Genomic DNA, 21845 nt, shown 5'->3' with positions numbered 1-21845 from the left:
TTTTTTTTTACTTTGATTTTACCACTGGATTTCATTGCTTTGTAAGATAAAATCCTTCTTTGCTAGACCTAATGATTATTTTGGCATATAATCATATCAATATAAAAAAGTAGAATAAAAAAAGTAGCATTAAAAAGTTTATTTTGACTAATAGTCTCATTTTCAACCATATACAATTGAATAAAATGAACAGCTAGCTATAACAACAACTTGCTTTGGACTTTTTTTTCCTGTTTTCACCTCACTCCAGTCTAAACTATAGGCTAAATGGCTACACATTGTCACATAAATAATCTGAAAATACTGTAAGGTTAAATCTTGCTAACCACTCTTACTAAAAAAAAAAAAAAAAAAAAAAAAAAAATGGGGTAAGCACACTTACATTCTCATTTGAAGAGGTGTTCTGAGTAAATAATTTGTTTGTAACACTTTACGATATGGTTTGATTTGTTACTGTATTTATTAATCTTTGTTAATCTTAGTTAATAAAAATTCAGCTGTTCATTGTTTGTTCATGTTACTTCACAGTGAAAGGCTGTTAACAAATACAACTTTTGATTTCAATAATTTTGACTATTAGTTGCCTAAATGTTTAAATGAATTAACAATGATGTAGAAGTGCAGTTTATTAATAGTAAATGTTAACTAATGTAGTTAACTAGAGTTTAATAAATGGAACATTATTGTAAAGGGTTACCGATTTGTTATACACCGATTCAGACATCTCGTGAGTTCAGTGTTGGAAAGATCAGTTGTTTTAACCATTCATTAAAGTGAATCGGTTCAAATGAGTCATTAGTTCGCGAATCGGACATGTCATTAGTGGAAGTGTACGGCACGTTGTGTGATTTAAATTTTTTTTAATCCATGGCCGCAATTAGCCTGGCTAACGTCAGACCAAGTCTCATTTGAGACTTGGTCTGGGAACCACATGTTAATTTTCTCGTATTTGAGGCGTGGTTTACGAATGCCCAGAGCCGTTTATTGGGCGCTATGAATGTCTATCAAATGCGCCTGTACGTAGCTCATAGCCAATCGTTTCAATTATACCAGATGACGTATGTAGAGCGACAGAAATTCGACGAGGAAAAAGACGATGGGTCAAAGATTTATTTGTACACGATGGCGTTTAGCGAATATTACCGTTTGTGCAAGATAAACATGAGGGTAGAAGGTAACGTCGAGTCTGATGCCATGTTGGATCCATAGATATAAACAAACTGCTTCGGTGTCGTCATCGTCTTGCTGCTCCCTCCCCGTTCTGTGATTGGTTCCCTTTTTCAGGGGAAAATCTGGTCCATGGTGTCCAGGCTGCTGCGAGCAAGGCAGCATGGGGAAACCCAGGCTAGGCCGCAATACATTTTGGCGGGATATTTGTAGGCCTACCATAGACTGTAAAAAAAGATGGACGACGCCCCTTCGCTCTCTTCCATTGATGAGAACTGAAGCCGCCAGAGTCCCGATATGGCGCTGACATATTGGAACTTGAGTCTGCGCAGTAGCGATTTCGGGACCAGACCTGCGCAGTAGTGAGCAGGAAGTAAAGCCGCGAAATCAACGCTCCGCCCTCACTCTCGCAGAATGCACTCAGGGAGAGTGGATTCTGCACACTTTTTAAAAAATGTATTGCAGTACGACAAGAGGCTTGTTAAAATAAAGTAAACACAATCTCCTCAGTCCTCCGAAGATCCCGAAAAAATGTCCGTTGGTGCTTCAGTGACTACTTCGCTCAGAGAACCTGTCAATCACAGCTGTCAATCATGACGTTACACCACCGCATCACGTAACTAACTAAAAACCAACTTATTTTTGAAACAGACACTTGAACTTACATCAGCGTGATAAAAACGACAGCAAATGAAAGAAACCACCTTTGGAAAAAAGATATTTGAAGTGTAATTTAATTGTTTAGTTGGTCTCACGTCCCGTTGAATAACACGGGGAGGCGGGGCTTATGACCTATACTAGGACCAGTCACCGGGGGGGGCGATCGAGATGTTTTGGCTTCACTTTTCAGGGCTTGTGCGGCACGCTTGAGGCCTACTGAATGACGTCCCGGGTCACTAAAGATCCGAGGTATGTATAGCCTGAGTAGCCTATTACAAAACTAAATCCTCACCAAACAGTTTTGGTTCTTGGACCAATATTTATAAAAACATAAAAGGAATATTCCTAGAACATAGATTCACAGCAAATTTGCACCACTACCACATAGCCTACTTAAAGACACTGCAACACAGACAGAAGCAAAGTCTGAGAAACTATCTGCTGACACTTTATTCACTTATAATTGAAAACAGCATGGTGTGCCCTCAGATAAAGGAACTACTGTGAAGTCAATTAATTAAAGAACAAGAGTAGGCACTATGTTGCCATGGCAACAAAAGACAAATAGCAAGCGATTATTGAGAGTGAAAGATTCTCTGACTGCTGTAATATTAATCAGCTAGTGTAGTGCAACCAGCCGAGAGATGCATATTGTGCATATCGAAAAACTCCAGTAGCCTACATGATGTTTTCATTTTTCAAATTAGAATAAATGTAACAAAAGATTGAGCATTAATAGCCGAGTTTTACAATCCATGCTTAATATGAAATTTTTTAAAAAAATACTAAATTGGATGCTAGCAATTGTGGGGAGTTTTTGTAAGCAGAACATAAAGATGACAAAGAATTCGAAACTTGGAGCATGTTGCCAGGAGAGAGTTTTTATTTCTCAAATAACCACAGCTGAATTATTACTGAATGTCATGTGGTCCATGAAAGTCAGGTGAAACTGTAACTTATAAGAGCACAGAACATTTCAAGAGTTAGAAGCTTATCCAACATCACAATATTGAGGATAGTGCTTAGAAATCTGGTAACCTGACCCATAGACATCTGTAGCCTATTATGAGTGCTATACTTAAATTGCATAGTCATTATTCTTTTTAAATTAGGCTGTGCATCATATGGAACTACATCTAGATAATTTGGAGCTCAAATGCGATTAAACTCTATTCTTATTAATTTATACACTACCGTTCAAAAGTTTGGGGTCGGTAAGATTTTTTTACGTTTTTGAAAGAAGTCTGTTATGCTCACCAAGGCTGTATTTATTTGACCAAAAACATAGTAAAAACATTAATATTGTGAAATATTACAAATTAAAATAAGTTTTCTATTTTACTATATTATAAAATGTAATTTATTCCTTTGATCAAAGCTGAATTTTCAGCAACATTACTCCAGTCTTCAGTGTCACACACTGTAAAAAATTTGCTGTAGTTTTGCAGCTGTTTGCCAGTAACTTACTGTAGATTTAAATCAATGTTATTTACTGGCAACAGTTTGCTCAAAGTTAAATGAACATTAAACATTAACAAGTCTTTGTCTTTACAGAATAAAACTATAAAATAACAACCTAATGCAAAGCATTCTGGGAACCAGAAATCTTCATCAACCTTTTTCTGTTATTTTCCTTCAGATTTTGGTTCCCAGAATGCTTTGCATGAGGCTGTTATTTTAGTTTTATTCTGTAAAGATAAAGACTTGTTAATGTTTAATGTTCATTTAACTTTGAACAAACTGTTGCCAGTAAATAACATCAATTTAAATCTACAGTAAGTTACTGGCAAGTAGCTGCCAATAATACTATAATTTCTACAGATTTTTTTAACAGTGCATGATCGTTCAGAAATCATTATAATGATTTGCTGCTCAAGAACATTTATTATGATCACCATCAATGATAAAAATAGTGATGCTTAATATTTTTGTGGAAACCATGATACATTTTTAGGATGCTTTGATATGAAAAGAACAGTATTTCTTTGAAATAGTAAAGACAATTATAATGTTACTAAAGATTTCTGTCACTTTTGATCAATTTAATGCATGTATTTTTTTATTTTTTTATCTCACTTCATACCTTTGAACGGTAGTACATATGTTATATAATAATAATAATACTAACCATAATAGGCAGTTTCTCTGGGCATTATTAACACTTTTTCAGGGAATAACACAATTGTTATTTTCCAATCGGTAATGACAAGAGTGAAAGGATGCTGCACAATGAAAATGTGATGATAAATATATATATTATATATATATATAAAAAAACACAACTATTTAACAGGTCAGTTGGACACTGTATAGTGCTTTCCCGAGCTTTCTCCACTTCTCTTCCTCTAGATGTATGGTTGCTTTTGGAGTCTGTAGTCCTGGGAAGTTTCTTGAGTCCAAAAACAACCAAGCAAATATCTTTTCCTGAGACAAATTTCATCTCACAAAACCTGGCCCATATCTGTGCATAAGAGAGGATACTGCTCCATCTCTGACAAAGTACTTGAGCTAAATATGAGATTCAGATAATCCTTGGTTACAAAAGGTCTGTTTATCTAATGTTCATGTGAAGATGCAATGTGCTCTTTCTCTTGGTCCTCCAACACACTTCCCTCTTCCTCCATTAGGCACTTTGATTCATTCTCTTCCTGTTCAACCTTTCCAGCCAGAGGTTTCTCAACCATTTCCTCTCTCACCCAGTCTAATATATCAGGATCTGATTCCTTTGTTGCCTCTTCAGCGAGTGAGTAGATCTTATTTGGATTGAGACTGGTATGTTTCTTCGGGAATAACCCAAAGTCTGTAAAATCTTTAGGGAAGTCCTTCCTGGCTTTGTCTTTGAGCATCGGGTCAGCCAAAGCTACTGGCGATCCATTGACCAGACAACCGAGAGACTCCCTTGTCTCCTCAGAGTTGTGTTGCTGTAGCGATGCAGTGACATCGTACAAATGTAGTTTGTTCTGCTGAAGAGCCGAGGAATACTGAAGCGAACAGTCTGGATGAGAAGCATCGGAGGCCGCAGTGCCCGGCTTATTCGCACGAGTACTTTTCTGGTTGCCTTTCATCATTCCAATGACTTCATAACGGAAGCTAGATATGTCCTGCTTCAGCTCCTGTTGAAGTGATGACAGTCCACAATTACTTGTGTCTCATAATCGAATCGCTTATTTAAAGGTGCAGTTTTTCATTTAAAAAGTTTCTCACAGTGACTAGTATTTTGATAACCATGTTAAAAATGTTTATTTAAATTAGATGAAGACTAATTTGAATGTACATGTGTACTAATGTGATACAGGAAAGAAAAAAATAATTTGATTCAACCAATAAGAGGTCACCTCATGGGGGGGGGGGGGGGGGGGGGGGGTACTAACATGCCTAAGACTATATATATATATATAATATTTGATTTCACTTTATTTTGATGGTCCCTTTAACACATTCTGTTGACTAAAGTAAGATTGCACCAACATGTCTACTAACTCTAACTAACTTAGAGTGTTAGTAGACTGGTAGGGTTAGGGTTAGAATAAGCTGACATGCAGTTGCAAAGTTACTTATAGTCAACAGAACGTTCAAAATATTTGTAGACAAATAATTTTTCAATGCTTACTTTAAAATTCTCCTCTGTGAGACCCTCCTCAGTCTTGGCGTCTCGAATCATGGCGGCCACATATCGTTTTACTAAGTTTCTCAAGACTTCCTGCATTTAGGGAAATAGCAGTACAATTAATTGGCGGAACAATGACAAAGAAATCAAATCATAGAGAAAGAACTGTATGGTGAAACAGTTTTTAAGTATTTTTTTAGTGGAAAACTACCTGGTATTGGTGGTTGAGTCTCACATTTTCAGCAGCTCTTCTCTGAAAGGACAAAAGGAAGAATATTTGTAATGCATTCATTCTATCTGTCCCCAACAATATTAAAGTATCTGCTGATTCAAAGACAACCAAGCACACTAGACATCTTATGACACACATTTAGTTGAAATTCCCCTTAAACTATAACATAATATTAAAATTTTCGCAAAAATATTAATAAAATTCACATTTCTGTGATGTAAGACCAAAGAAGAAGAGACATAAAATAAAAATAAAATAAACAGTTTTTCACAGTCTCACCCCTATTGTCCCAAATGTCTCAGTCCTCTTTGACCTCCTCTTGAACACATTCACCTTAATCCATGTAATCAGGTAACATATGGATTTGGGACTGGGGATAATGTTGAAGGGAGGTGGCAGGGTGCCTCCTTCCTCAAAATAACTCATCCATAATTTAGTTCTGGCAAATTTCCATTCAATATCAGCATGGTCCTTCAGAAAAGCCAGAACACATAAATATGAGAAATTTACACATGTTCTCAGCAGATGCTTTCATACAAAAGTGACTAACAAGGTACCGCACACTGTACCGTATTTTCCGGAATATAAGTCACGCCTTTTTTCTCTCATCTGAAACGTACTATGACTTATATTCCAAAGATACTTAAATAATGCAACTAATGTCAAAAAATGAAAAAAAGTTCACATATTTAGATTCGTGCTGAATAAGAGAGGAATGCGAGTTTCCAACATGCCAGTAGTTTTCAGTTTTGCTTTAAATCAATTTATTTAGGCTTGGCCTTTTTAATAAATTTTGTTTAGAATGAATTCCACTATAATTTATGTTTGTTCTGTATCTTGTTCTGCTCTGAATACTGTTAAATTTAAAGGATTTGGTATGCAGCGAGGGGAACTAAAATATATGTTTATAGTCAGTGTTGGGGAAAGTTCCTTTGAAAATTGCATTACTTAGTTACTTTTTAAGAAAAGTAATGTGTTAAGTTACTTTTGCGTTACTTTTTTCCACCTGGGCTGGGCTTTGTTTTTTTATAACAAAAAAAGTGGTACTTTTTGGCAAATGTGGCAAAACTTTTCCCACCAAAAGTTAAATAATAAGCCTCAGGCTGAAGGAAACCAGCTCAGCTCAAGCAAACCATTCAGCTGTGCAACTGTTTCTTCTCTGGTTAAGAAGAAAAGGATGCAGGAGAAAAAAGTTGAACACTTACTTTACCAATATATATTTTTTTTAATCTATAGTAATTTTTGCTTATGGTTTAACTGAATCATCGAAGGTCAGAAGCAAGTACATTGGTCAATAAAGTGAGATTAAATGCATACAAATGTATGTTTTATTTAACATATTTAGTTATTGGAGGTTTGCATAGTATTCTGATTCTGCATTGTTTTCTGATTTTATTTATTTTTAAGGAATATTGAATCTTTCTCCTGCAAATGAGAGGACTAAATGCAAGCTCACATTTAGTCTAGAACTACAAGAACCATGTTTACACACAAAGCCTCTTCACTTCGATTTCTCTCAACATGGGGACAAGAGAACTGTCAGTCAATAAATGGGAAAACAAAGTAACTTGCATTACTTATTTGAAAAAGTAACTCAGATATTTTGTTGTAAATTTTATAAGTAATGGTTACTTTACAAGTAACTACTTTACTAGTTACTTGAAAAAGTAATCTGACTACGTACCTCAAGTTACTTGTAACGAGTTACCCCCAACACTGTTTATAGTTTACTGTCTGTAAATATTTAATATGGTATTTCACATCATTTCTGAATATAACAATACAATGTGACTTAAACACTGATGTGACTTACTGTATCTGTGCAATTTGACCCAGTGCGATAATCATATGTGCCTTATTTTTTCAGAAAATACGGTATATGTAATATGCAACAATTTCCAAGAGTAGGACATTATGAAGATATATCTACAAGTGCTCAGGTCAGACCTCAGAAAGGACTTACAGCGATATGTTGATATGAATTGTTCATCATGGCAATTAGCATATTGAGGAGGACCACCAAGGAGATGACGTTATAGGTCCCAAACATTGTGGCGCCTACAAATTCGGTGAACTTGTGGTCAGCTTGGACATTAGTCACATACAGACTGATCAATCCAAAAATTGACCAAAACAAAGACTGCAAGGTCTCAAATAGCCTACAAATGGAATACAAACAAAATTAGGATATGCAGCTGCAACTTATACACAACTTTTCAGCTTTCATTGTAACCTAGGGGCCGGAATGACTAACTATTTAAGATTTAGCTGATTTATAAAAATAAAAATGCAGGTGTAGTAGACAATGACAAATAGATAAATCATGCATTGAGATATGAGGTATTAGGAATTTAGATATTAGGCCTTTTCCAAGACTTACGTTGAGAAAGCATTGTTTTGACGTTCGCAGCGAATGCCTTTGCAGTTCATGCCATCACTAGTCTCGTAGTAGAAGTAAAGCTGATTGAGTCCATTAGCAAAGGCAAGCAACACCAGGCAGTAGATGAACAGGAACTTTAGGATGTCCAGGAGCATCCGCCCTAATGATATCTGCAAAGGACCTAGGTGAGAGTTGGCGGTGAAAAGCGAGATGAGGCGTAGAGAGCTGAAGATGTTGGCAATGGCGAACACTGCCTCAGCCACCAATGTGGGGTGCCACATTTCCCAGGTTTCCCTGGGTTTGCAACCACTGTACTGTTAGGAAAGAAGGAAGAGTAACTTACTCTAGTTCCATTCCAAAGTGATTCCCACCAGTGATTGTTGTGATGTAACATACCTTGACATATGCAACAATCTTCAGTGAGATGGTTGCCAGATACAAGGAATTCATCACAAAGTCCATAAGATTCCACCAGTCATGCATGTAATCTTGAAATCCACCATCCCACATCTGCTTGATCTCAGTCCATATGAATCCTGCAAGAGCAGCCAAGAGATTTTGTTGGTTCATGTTCAAAGAACTTATTTGTTTTCTGGTCCAAGATGAATCTTGCAAATGTTGCACAGAGAACATAGGCCTATAGTAAAACTGCAATTTTATCTTATTTTACTTACAACAAAAATGGATTTGTATTATTTTATTTATTTATTTTAGTTGTAACTTTATACAATAAACTATTTTATTAGTTAATGAATTAGGTATCAAACTACATATATTTATTAATATTAATGGGTAATGTTGATTTGTATATGTACTAATACATTTTTTAACATTACACATGTCTCAAGTTAAAAAATGAATTATTCAGCAAGGACACATTTGATCAAAAGTGACAGTGAAGAGATTTATAATTTCACAACAGATTCCTATTTAAAAGAAATGCTGTTCTTTTGAACCTTCTACTCAAAGAATCCAAAAAAAACGTATCACGATTACCCCAAAAATATTAGGCAGCACAACAGTTTACAACTGATGGAAATAAGAAATGTTTCTTGAGCAACAAATCAGCATATTAGAATGATTTCTGAAGGATCATGTGACACTGAAGACTGGAGTAATGATGCAGAAAATTCAGCGTTGCTATCACAGGAATAAATTACATAATAAAATGTATTAAAATAGAAAAATAAATAATTTGATCAAATAAATACAGCAAAATGTTTGAATAGTAGCATTAACCTTAAAGAATGCTGTAAAATGTTAATGAATTAAACATTATTGTAAAGGGTAATTATTATTATTATAATTTGTTACTATAATATTTTGGTACCTCATTGGTATTTCTGCCTTTTAAAGTATTGAAATCACAATTCTAGCTCAAATTCTTTTAGACATTTATAAACTTTTCCATGCACTAGTGTATACTAATACACAAACATATACAGTAGCTCAGTTTAGGACCAGATTATGAAATCATATCAGTTCTGTAGGGATGTGGTGTTACCTAGAACCCAGGGTAGGATCATCCACTCCACCATGGTGGGCTTTGGTCCTTGACGATCAGGATTGTTAGAGACTATGTGCTGGGAGGTCAGCAGCAGGAGGAAGAGGAAGGTCAAATAAGAGGTCGTGTGGCAAATAAACTTGATGAAAGGCTTGCGGATGAAGAGGCCATAGCGGCTCTTGGGTGCCACCAGGTAACACAAGGAGAGCAGGGGGAATAGGAGGCCGATGAAGACACAGGTGATGAACTTGCCAGCCCAGTGACGTCTCCTCCAGCCAGGAAATTCATCATACCAGCGAGAGGCCAACAGCTGCTGGCAATTTGGCTGAGCTACAAACTGAGAGAGAAAAGAAGAGAGGAGAATACAGGGAAATCATACGTTACTATCCAAGTATGAACAGGTGGTCTGGGAAGCAAGCTGGCAAATCAGGAATTTTCCGGTCATATTTCCCAGAATATTCCATTTTTACCATTTACAAGACTTACTAGAATTTTATGTCTGTGTACATATATTACTTTGGCATCGTTTTTTTTTGTTGTTTTTTTAATGACATAGGAACATCAACTTAAAGAAACATCATTACGCCATGTATTCCAGTCTAACTGAGCCATAAACTGTCAGTAAAATTAAATTACAGCACAAGCAAACTATACATCAGTGTTTTCAGCAGTTTCCCCAAAGCCAGACTCCAGGATATACCCATGTAAAGTGAGCATTAGTGTCTAATAAAGTCAGAATGATGAAGTGAACATGAACAGTAAGGCAGGAGGTCTGAGTTTCTCTCATTTATTCCCATTCAGACTGCTGAGCCTCCAGCACAATATAGTCATCATGTTGCTTCATACTGCATGGCAGTCAAACACTTACGCAAAGGTTTGTAATGTGATTTGATAATCATATTTTTGTAGCCAAAAAAACAAACAAATAAACAAACAAAGCAGCCATTTAGATGCCAAGATCCAAAGGCATAGATGTTGTGAAACGCTAAAAATGCTGTATTATTCATGTCCTTTATTAGACATTTTGTTCTCTGTAATACAAGTTATAAATATTATTATTATATCTAAAATAAAAACGAAAACTATAAAATACTGAAAAAATAAAACTAAACTACAGTTAAACTAGTCACAGGGTGAAAAATAACAAATGTAAATGTAAAATCAATAGGACATTCTGAGAACAAAATATAAATAACTAAATAAAAAATTATAATAACCCTTTGTAACATCCACTATATCATTCATAAGGATGCAGAATGAATTAAGTAATTCGGTATATGACCAAGTAAGTATACTCTAAGGCTAAGCCACCTACTCTAAGTTATATTAAAGTTTTTCCTCAATCACTTTGACTCAATTCTCGAATACGATTTTTTTCTCTCTCAAAACAATAAGTTCAGATCTCTGAACAATTTGTTTTTTTGTTCAAATCTGATTTGAATTTCTTATTTAGAATTGCATGCGTTTTGGCATATGTGTGCAAAAAAGTAGCCTGGGTTTCCCCATGCTGCCTTGAGCGCAGCGCGATTTTATTCACGCTGCTAGGCAGCCTGGACACCATGGACCAGATTTTCCCCTCAAAAAGGGATCCAATCACAGAACGGGAAGGGAGCAGCAAGACGATGACGACATTTATGCGACACACCGAAGCAGTTTGTTTATATCTATGGATCCAAGTTAACATGGCATCAGACATTTACATTTACATTTATGCATTTGGCAGACGCTTTTATCCAAAGCGACTTACAGTGCACTTATTACAGGGACAATCCCCCTGGAGCAACGTGGAGTAAAGTGTCTTGCTCAAGGACACACTGGTGGTGACTGCTGGGATCGAACCAGCAACCTTCAATTTACCAGTTCAGTGGTTTAACCCACTAGACCACCATCTCAAAGGTAACAGACGCGAAGTTACCTTTCGATGCAGCCTTAGATAGTGTTCTAAGTAGTTTAGAACGCAAGTTTATTTCGTCTTCTTCCTCGTCGAATTTCTGCCGCTCTACATACGTCATCTGGTATAATTGAAACGATTGGCTATGAGGTACGTACAGGCGCATTTGATAGACATTCGTAGCGCCCAATAAACGGCTCTGGGCATTCGTAAACCACGCCTCATATACGAGAAAATGAACACATGGTTCCCAGACCACGTCTCAATGAGATGTGGTCTGACGTTAGCCAGGCTAGCAAAAAAGTACAATTGTCTACAATTTGCACAGAAGCTAAATGCACATGGCTTGTTGATCAAAACTGATGAGTTGATTCTCATTGAAACTGTCTAACTCTTCACAACTAAACATTCTTTCATTGTGTGAGCCATCACATGCCAAATGACCCATTCAACAAATATTTTAAGGTAGAAAAAAACATCTAAACATTTTGACCAGTGTGATGACAAAAACTATTTTTATTTAGGTGGCGTTGTCCAATTTACTGGCACAACACAAGCAATTAAGTTCTGATGTTCCAGCAAACAGTTGTGACAGCCCGTTCTCATCCTAGGGCGTCATATATTGACGCTTTTGACATTTCGTCTACATCGAACGCACATGGCACCCTTTAGCGTCAATATGAGACACAGATAGAAATGGGCCAGAAGGCGCCTCCTAGCAGTCTAACCCTATCCCTACACTACACCTAAACCTACCCATAACCGAACAAAGCTCTGTGCGTCTCATATTGACGCTAAAGGGTGCCATGTGCGTTCGATGTAGACGAAATGTCAAAAGCGTCAGTATTATGACGCCCAAGGATGAGAATGCGTTGGTTGTGACACATGATTGTTAATGTGCCAAAGCGATTGAGAAAAAAAAAAGAAGTTATTCTTTGCAATAGAAATAAAAAAAATCATAATCATTATTTTTTAATTATGCGCTTGGCCCTGAAACTGCAACTTGCAGCCATATATTGACTCTTGTTCTAGCTGCTTATTTGTTCTTCTCCATCCTCTTCATCTAGTCTCCTGTGATCAGCCCAAAGCCATTAACAAAGCATCTAAAATGTCAAGCGGAAGTGGGAGAGCGCCTAACCAAATTACAAGCAAATGCATCCTCATTACAGCCGAGCCAGTCGTTCTGAAGGCGATGAGGTCAAGTCTGAGATGAGTTTAAGTGTCCTCCGTCAGGGCCGATTAGCACGGTACAATCTGTTCTTCAGATCAAATAAAGAACTCTGTCACGGAGCTGCTGTGCAATTGACAACAGCACCTTAATACACCTCAACGGGACAAATAGGGACGTCACTTAAAATAAAAAGAAACATGCTAAGCAAACACTGTGGAACGTGTACTTTTTTACTGCTGCACTCTACAGCAACCAGTAAAAGAGGCTTTCAGATCTGAACTTACAACAGCTTGAAATATTCACATAACAAATAAAATGCATTTACCGGAATATGAAAAGTGAGGAAAAAGTTACAAAATCTACATCACATGGACCTTTATGTGAGTTATGAACTATTTAAGCACAACATGCTTTACCTCCACAAAACACATGCTATCATTTTCCACTCCATCAGATTCTTTAAGGAGGTTTGGCTATGATGTATAGGCTCTTATCAGATCTTTTGCAGATGTCAGAGTCAGACCACCGTGCCATCATGTTATACAAGCTTTGAACATCTGAGGTAACACAAAGCATGCTGCTTCTGATCTGATCTCTGATTTTATAGTGGATATTCACATGCTTAATTGGAGTCATTCTAGTAACATTTAGAATAATAAGATTAGTGCTGGTGTGACTGTCTCTGCCATTCCAATGATTGTGTGACTACTGGAACAAATGCCATTTAATCTGAACTGTGTCATGTCTAACATAATCACGGGTTGAGAAGAATATGACCAATGGATATTTATGCAACTCACATTCAATATTAATGATTTGACTGCACTTAGCTGGATGATGACATCACTGTTTTCTGCAGAGCTGCTTTATAGCCGAATTGAACTCGTTTCATAATTGATGTACTTTACACAATGTACTTTACTGAATAATGACAGTTTAATGTTGTCTTTTTTTTAGAGCTGCTTTACAGCAGAATTGAATTGTGGTTTTCCGGTTTATCACTGTGAAGCTGCTTTGAAACAATCTGTACTGTATAAAGCGCTATATATAAAAAAAAGGTGATTTGACTCACATACAGTACATAAGCAACAAAACAAAACAAATATGCATAACAATATTCATCTAAAAAAATCCTAAAGTACTGGCAAAAGACAGCAAAATTATTTTAGAAAAATGGCTGCAGGATATGTCACGAATTGCTGTGTTTAATATGTATATAATTTCTGTAATTGAATTTATAATGCATTTGGAATTTATGATGCTTCATTTTCACATTGCATTTAAAAAAATGACAAAGTAGCAGAAGGGCTGTGAATATGGCTTCTGGATGAGGACTATTTTCGAACAAAGCAATGAAACGTGTACAGACTTGATTCAAGAGGCAAAGTAATTAGTAGCTAGGCTATATGAACATACTGAAAGTGGATATGACTCTTCACTCCTACACTGCAGTAAGTCATCACAGGTCAAAAAGGCATCTTTTATGAGATCTATACGGCGCTGAGGCATGTGATGACCTTTTCAAGTGTGAAGAAAATTACCCGATTTTTAGTTTGGGCTTGTAACACTTCAGTGCTTTTAAATGAATACACAATAGAGGCTTGAGTTTCATCTGGCACCCCTCAAGTATTGCTAAGAGGACCTTCTTAACATTAAAATATAAGTGGAAAAAAGTTAATGTGTCCTTAGCTTAGTCAATCTTAGGGAGAGTGTTAATCACAATCAGCAAGAAGTAATTAGCAAATTATTATTATTGTTTTTTTTTTATTATTATAATTTTTAAGTATTTTACCCACAATTTTTTTAATCTTTTGTCAAATCAACTTGGATAATGAATGTGTTTCAGATAACTTAATGTTTTGAGTTTTTTTTGTATTAAACCAATCTCCTTAATTGTATAACTCAAATTCTAAGGCAACCAGGTAACTTACCATTTTAAGTTGAACCAACAATATGTTTTACAGTGCATAAAAAGCCCCAAAATATCTGGATATTTTAGTTACACATAAACATATGAATGTCACTGTATTATGTAACAAAATATCAGTCAACAAAAATAAAAAAATAACGATACTTAATTAATTAAGTAACGATAATTAATTGTTGGTACATTCATTGGATGAAATTACAATAGAAAATAGAAAAATATAAATCCTGCACACTAGGCTTAGTTGAATGATCACAAAACTATATTTAAATGTGCAACATTTCTGTCAATCGACATCAAGCAGGTTTCGAAAATATATATAAATGATCCTGAAACCAGTTAGTATTAAAGCAAATGTAAAAATGTGTTTGGCGATGGGTTTGTGTTTGTAAATGCAACTTGGTTAATCCATTTTAGGTGTCCAAATACTTTTTGGACCATTGTAAGAAAATACATCATCTTCAAAACAGAACGGTACCTCTTTTTGGCGGTATTTGATAGCCAATTTCAGGCGAGCCAGCTCATTATTGGCCTCATCCTGCAGCAGGTTGACATCATCACGGAAATTGAGGATCAACTCCAGCTCGCGTGAGGACCGGGTCTGGTCTAGGAGATCCTTCGCGAAGCATTTGCACTGACGGGAGAGCTCCTCGTATTCAGTTTTGAACTCGTTTTCCACTTTGCTGAGTTCCTGGAGCTCCCAGCTGAGTTGGAACGCGGTGAGGAAAGGATCCTCGCTGGATAGGGCAATGAGAGAAGGGCTGGCTAGGGCCTTGTAGATGTTCAGCCGGGAGCGCGAGTGTCGCAGACTGTCCACGTCCGAACTGGAGACGCACTCTATGCAGTTACAGCGCACCTCATGAGGCTGGGGGACCGACACACCTTTTTGCACCAACATCTTGATGATCTCGTAGTTGTTGGTGTGGGCAGCCAGGATGATGGGGGTGATGTCAGGAGTGAAGTCTGAGAACTGTTTATCGAGCAGGATGGGTGGTACCTGGTTAGAAATGGGAAAAGATGGATTAAATTCATCTGATGAAACATATATACACTGTATTTCACTATACAGCGGCCCAAAAAATGAATGACACATTTGGACAAAGTCACCAAAGATATCTGAATATCATTGCATTACAAATGAAATAACAATTTATAGTATTAAATATGCAACAATTCTTTAAAATAAATGCCGCTTTATTTGATATTTTGGGGGGTATTAACATGCCTAAGACTTTTGCACAGTACTATATATATATAGTATATAAAATAATATTTAATAAAATAAACGTTAACTAATAAATAAAATAAAATAAAATAAAATATGAAAAAAGTATTTCATTTCAGCTAGTTGCCAAAGCAACATGAAACTAAATGCATTTAGTTTAACTTGATATACTAAAAATGTATAAAAACTATAGATATTAAAAAAAGTTAAAAGGTACCAAAACACACAACAAAATTACTAAAACTTTAACTGAAATTAAAATAAAAATAAAAACAGATAATCTAAACTAATTAATCGATAAAAGATCACAATCTCGATTCAAACACCCATGCAATCTTATTCCTAAATGACAGCGATAAGTACTGGAATAAAAGTTTATAGTTATAAGTTTATTTATTGTAATAAAACTAAAATAACACTGGTATTCAGAGCCTGTGCTGACAAGCGTTTCGTGATGAAAACAATTGTCTTAATGAGGATGCATTTGCTTTCCAATTGCCATCTCACTGCGAATAGCTGAAATAGCCACACTTGCCGGATAGAAACCTCACAATTAAGCCCTTGTTATTATTCAGATCTCAAATGTGAAGGACAGCTATGAGAATAAACACTAAAGAATATTCCAATTGGGAGAGAAAAACAAATGCATAAATCATGAAGAAGGGTATAAAACAATAGGAGCATCCACTGTTGGTTCAATCATGATGAAATGGAAGCTTACATCAAATGAACCAGACATTGTCGGGGAAAAGGTCTTTCCTGAAAATCCTCTGAGCACATGAGGAAAAACGCTTGGGAGAGAGGCTACAGAGAGGCCTATGATCACTTTGAAGTAGCTTTCAGAGCTTCGGTAGCAGAGAAGAACCGTGTGAAATCCTGTCTGGAGTTTGGCGAGGTTTTTGCTCGAAAAGCATAATAATGACCCAGTTGCAAAGGGAAAAGATTTTGTGAGCTTTTCTAGCCAAAGCAATATGTGTGGCAAATCTAAAAGTGCCCACAACAACAAACAACAATACCTCCATTAAAATTACGTTGGTTGAAGCACAACGCTGAAGAGCTGCTATTCATCAGCAAGGATGGCACACCTTATTAAAATAGAGGGAAGAATCATGAACAGCACAATATGAAAGGAAATACAGCAATCTGTTTCGGTCTGAAGTTTGGGAGGAAGCTTATCTTCAGGACAATGGACAAGGGCAAGGATAAATTAACATCATTAGCATCTTAAGAAAAAGATACTGAATGTCCTAAAATTCTACAGTTTAAGAACTAATCCATACGCCTTATCCAACCATGAAGTACATGCAGTATTTGAATCCTGGTGCTCAAGAATAATCCATTATCCTAAGAAAAATCTGCCAAGAAGCCTGGCCAAAATCATATGTGAAATGCATGGACTGACATTAAAGATTTAAAGCTGTCATCCTTGCCAAATGCAACAATAAAAAAAGATTATAATAACCTATAAAACAAAAATAATCAGCCTATTACAGTGTTTTAGCTTTAACTATATATAACCATATCTAGCTTTAACTTAAAATTACAGAGATCAAACCATCTAATAAAGGACTTTTAATGCACTACAATGAGAGAGTTGGTTAAATATGTAGTTTAATTGCTGCACCGCTAACATCATGAAAAAAACAAACTCAGGGGTCATTTACACGATACGGTTTTCAACCAAAAACAGAAAACTTTATACGTTTTGGCACTACATTAACACGACAGCGGCATTTTGGGTGCCTGAAAATGCTAACTTTTGAAAACGGGTTTCAAAGTGCAAGTTTATGAAAATTTACCGTTATCATCTCCATGTTAAGTCAAGTCACCTTCATTTATAGCGCTTTTAATATAGATTATTTCAAAGCAGTAAACTACAAAAAAACTTTTGTAAAATACAAAAACGCATATTTGTGAAAACAGTGACGTCTTGCGCACGCATATTACATGTTCAGTCTTAAAGGGATACTTCACTGATTAGCATTAAGCTTTGTATAGGTCAGTGTCTGGTTTGTGTTTCCCCGGGTGTCCACTAGAGGTCTCTTCCCCATACTGTCACCATTACTTCTGGAACTGCATTTCCCACAATCCCTGTCTGGACTCATCACTGTTCATTGCACTCAGCTGTTCCCTATCACATTGTTAGTTTCTGTGTATATATACCCTGTCTGGTTAGTGTTTGTCACAGAGTCGTTGTTTGTCACTTACACTTCCGAAGTTTGTTTCTCGCCTGTTGTTGTTTTGTTTCTTGTTTATTTGTTTATTGGACTGCTAATATGGATTTTGAACCCTGCATGGATGACTACGAATTGGATTGCCCTAACAATAAATATATACTGCTTATGGACCTACCTGTTTTCCCGTGACAGTATCAGTAGAAACCCAGTAGTATTTTTCGAATGACCGTGATTCCTTCCCTTCCCTGAGAGGAGAGATTTCTGTATTGTGTGTCTGGAAAAAAAACTCAGATGACGCAAAAATCGTAATTTTGCGTCATCTGAGGCTTTTTTGGCCAGAGGCTAAAGACTACAGCCAGTAGTAGGAGCTAGTTCCGCATGTTTTCAACCCGCCCAAAGGGGGTGGGATCTCACAATAAAACAGTGTCTTTTCAGTTTCGAGTCAACTAGTAGCCTAGTATCATTTCTTCCGATACTGCCCTCTGTTACCGGTAGGCATGGCTTGGGAGTGGTCTCGTATGGCAGCGAAGCAAGTGCATTCTGGGAGTTGTTGTCTTTCATCCACATGAGCCAAAAATTTATTTTCTGGCTTTTCTCAGTCTAGAAGGCACCAACTTCTAAAATAATTTCACATTTCTACTACATAAATGACCCAATTTAAATGCACATTCATATTTCCAGTGGTGAAATATCCCTTTAAGGTGCGTAGTGTTTCTTTATACAAAGTGACCTCGCCAACTACTGGCCTGGCATGAATAATACAGCATTTTTATTTGTTTTTGCGGATCTGTGTGAATAAGGATCCTTTTGACAAAGTTGTCATCTGTACAAAGAAAAATGCACCAAAAAAAAGCTTTTCCTTTTTTAGTAGCCTACATTGTTCACGTGTAAACACACCCTCATAAAAAAAAATATATATCTCGAATATACTCCCCCACCTGCCATTGTCAGGCAGCACCAGATAGTCCCACCTCCAAACTCATGCCACTGGTTAAGCCATAATGATGTATTGAAATGCTCAAACTATAGCACCAAAGAGTTACACTTTTCTCAGATGTATCAACCTGCTTGCTTATGAAACTTAAACGGGGCTTGGAGAAAACATTGAGGTGTTGCAATGAATATTTTACACATAATGAAAAGACTACAGTGTGAACATTCTAAACATACGAATGAATGACTGCAAATCCCTTATTGCTTATGCTATTAGCATAAATCTCAGCTACATTCTTAAATGTCTGGACGGTGTTTTATTATCACCCAGCAATTATGTATTGAAAGCAATTACAAAATGAATGGATTTACAAAATTTGCAATTCATGGTTATATTAATAAAATTCATTTCAAGGTCAGGACGCAAAAGAAGATATTTAGAAAAATGTTGCAGTTTTTTTGTTTTTGTTTGTTTAGACTGAAATTCGTGGGATCAAAAATAAAATGCTGACAGAAATTTGGGGTTTGAGCCCCTCCTTGAACTGCCACCTTATCGTGGTGGAGGGGTTTGAGTACCCGAACGACCCTAGGAGCTATGTTGTCTGGGGCTATATGCCCCTGGTAGGGTCTCCCAAGGCAAACAGGTCCTAGGTGACGGGTCAGACTAAGAGCGGTTCAAAACCTCTTATGATGCCGACAAAATCGAGGACCGTGACGTCGCCCGGCATGGCGCAGCCGGGGCCCCACCCTGGAGCCAGGCCCGGGGTTGGGGCTCATATGCGAGCGCCTGGTGGTCGGGCCTCCCCCCATGGGGTCCGGCCGGGCTCAGCCCGAAGGAGCGACGTGGGGCCACCCTCCCGTGGACCCACCACCTGCAGGAGGGACCGTAAGGGGCCGGTGCAAAGTGGATCGGGTGACAGTCGAAGGCGGGGGTTTCATCTGACCTCCGGCCGTATGTCTTGGACACTCGGGTGAAGAGAGGGGCGGAGCTGTCAACTGATCACCACCTGGTGGTGAGTTGGATCCGATGGCGGGGGAGGAAGCTGGACAGACTCGGCAGACCCAAACGTACTGTGAGGGTCTGTTGGGAACGTTTGGCCGAATCCCCTGTCAGAGAGATCTTCAACTCCCACCTCCGACAGAGCTTCGACCAGATCCCGAGGGAGTCTGGAGATATTGAGTCCGAGTGGACCATGTTCTCCACCTCCATTGCCAACGCGGCCACTCGGAGCTGTGGCCGTAAGGTCTCCGGTGCCTGTCGAGGCGGCAATCCCCGAACCCGGTGGTGGACACCGGAAGTAAGGGATGCCGTCAAGCTGAAGAAGGAGTCCTATCGGTCCTGGCTGGCTTGTGGGACTCCTGAGGCAGCTGACGGGTACCGACGGGCCAAGCAGACTGCAGCCCGGGTGGTTGGGGAGGCAAAAACTCGGGCCTGGGAGGAGTTCGGTGAGGCCATGGAGAAGGACTATCGGTCGGCCTCGAAGAGATTCTGGCAAACCGTCCGGCGCCTCAGGAGGGGGAAGCAGTGCCCTACCAACGCTGTTTACAGTGGAGGTGGGCAGCTGTTGACCTCGACTGGGGATATCACCGGACGGTGGAAGGAATACTTCGAGGATCTCCTCAATCCCGCCGTCACGTCTTCCATTGAGGAAGCAGAGGCTGAGGACTCGGAGGCGGACTCGTCCATCACCCAAGCTGAAGTCACCGAGGTAGTCAAGAAACTCCTCGGTGGCAAGGCACCGGGGGTGGATGAGATCCGCCCGGAGTACCTCAAGTCTCTGGATGTTGTGGGGCTGTCTTGGCTGACACGCCTCTGCAGCATCGCGTGGCGGTCGGGGACAGTACCTTTGGACTGGCAGACCGGCGTGGTGGTCCCTCTTTTTAAGAAGGGGGACTGGAGGGTGTGCTCCAACTATAGGGGGATCACCCTTCTCAGCCTCCCCGGGAAAGTATATTCCAGGGTACTGGAGAGGAGAATCCGGCCGATAGTAGAACCTCGGATTCAAGAGGAACAGTGTGGTTTTCGTCCTGGTCGTGGAACACTGGACCAGCTCTATACCCTCTACAGGGTGCTGGAGGGTTCATGGGAGTTTGCCCAACCAATCCACATGTGCTTTGTGGATTTGGAGAAGGCATTCGACTGTGTCCCTCGCGGCATCTTGTGGAGGGTGCTCTGGGAGTATGGGGTTCGGGGCCCTTTGCTAAGGGCTACCCGGTCCCTGTACGACCGGAGCAGGAGCTTGGTTCGCATTGCCGGCAGTAAGTCAGACTTGTTCCCGGTGCATGTTGGACTCCGGCAGGGCTGCCCTTTGTCACCGGTTCTGTTCATAACTTTTATGGACAGAATTTCTAGGCGCAGCCAGGGGCCGGAGGGGGTCAGGTATTGGGGACCACACAATTTCATCTCTGCTCTTTGCGGACGATGTTGTCGTGTTGGCCCCATCAGACCAGGACCTTCAGCATGCACTGGGACGGTTTGCAGCCTAGTGTGAAGCGGCTGGGATGAGAATCAGCACCTCCAAATCCGAGGCCATGGTTCTCAGTCGGAAAAGGGTGGTTTGCCCACTTCAGGTTGGTGGAGAGTTCCTGCCTCAAGTGGAGGAGTTCAAGTATCTTGGGGTCTTGTTCACGAGTGAGGGAAGGATGGAACGGGAGATTGACAGACGGATCGGTGCAGCTTCTGCAGTAATGCGGTCGCTGTACCGGTCTGTCGTGGTGAAGAAGGAGCTGAGCCGTAAGGCGAAGCTCTCAATTTACCGGTCAATCTACGTTCCTACTCTCACCTATGGTCATGAGCTGTGGGTTATGACCGAAAGGACAAGATCCCGGATACAGGCGGCCGAAATGAGCTTTCTCCGCAGGGTGGCTGGGCGATCCCTTAGAGATAGGGTGAGAAGCTCAGTCACTCGGGAGGAGCTCAGAGTAGAGCCGCTGCTCCTCCACATCGAGAGGGGCCAGCTGAGGTAGCTCG

At 38.9% G+C, this 21845-nt stretch overlaps 1 protein-coding gene across 1 annotated transcript in view; it reads right to left on the bottom strand.

The window, feature by feature from the left end:
* Positions 1 to 2682: 2682 nt before the first annotated feature.
* trpc4b (transient receptor potential cation channel, subfamily C, member 4b) overlaps positions 2683 to 21845 on the bottom strand; it is a 31597-nt gene continuing 12434 nt past the window's right edge. Inside the window, exons 3-11 of the mRNA XM_082179077.1 lie at positions 15018 to 15536; positions 9551 to 9887; positions 8443 to 8582; positions 8047 to 8360; positions 7630 to 7825; positions 5946 to 6137; positions 5646 to 5687; positions 5438 to 5527; positions 2683 to 4940 (exon numbers count right to left, since the gene is read on the bottom strand). Coding sequence (XP_082035203.1) covers positions 4383 to 4940; positions 5438 to 5527; positions 5646 to 5687; positions 5946 to 6137; positions 7630 to 7825; positions 8047 to 8360; positions 8443 to 8582; positions 9551 to 9887; positions 15018 to 15536 — 2388 coding nt within the window. The 3' untranslated portion in view covers positions 2683 to 4382. The remainder of the gene's footprint in view (positions 4941 to 5437; positions 5528 to 5645; positions 5688 to 5945; positions 6138 to 7629; positions 7826 to 8046; positions 8361 to 8442; positions 8583 to 9550; positions 9888 to 15017; positions 15537 to 21845) is intronic.

The sequence above is a fragment of the Leuciscus leuciscus genome, assembly GCF_965113295.1.
Source record: "Leuciscus leuciscus genome assembly, chromosome: 9".
Classification (NCBI taxonomy): domain Eukaryota; kingdom Metazoa; phylum Chordata; class Actinopteri; order Cypriniformes; family Leuciscidae; genus Leuciscus; species Leuciscus leuciscus.
Note: the sequence above shows the minus strand (reverse complement) of the source record. Positions and strands in the feature narration are given on the sequence as shown.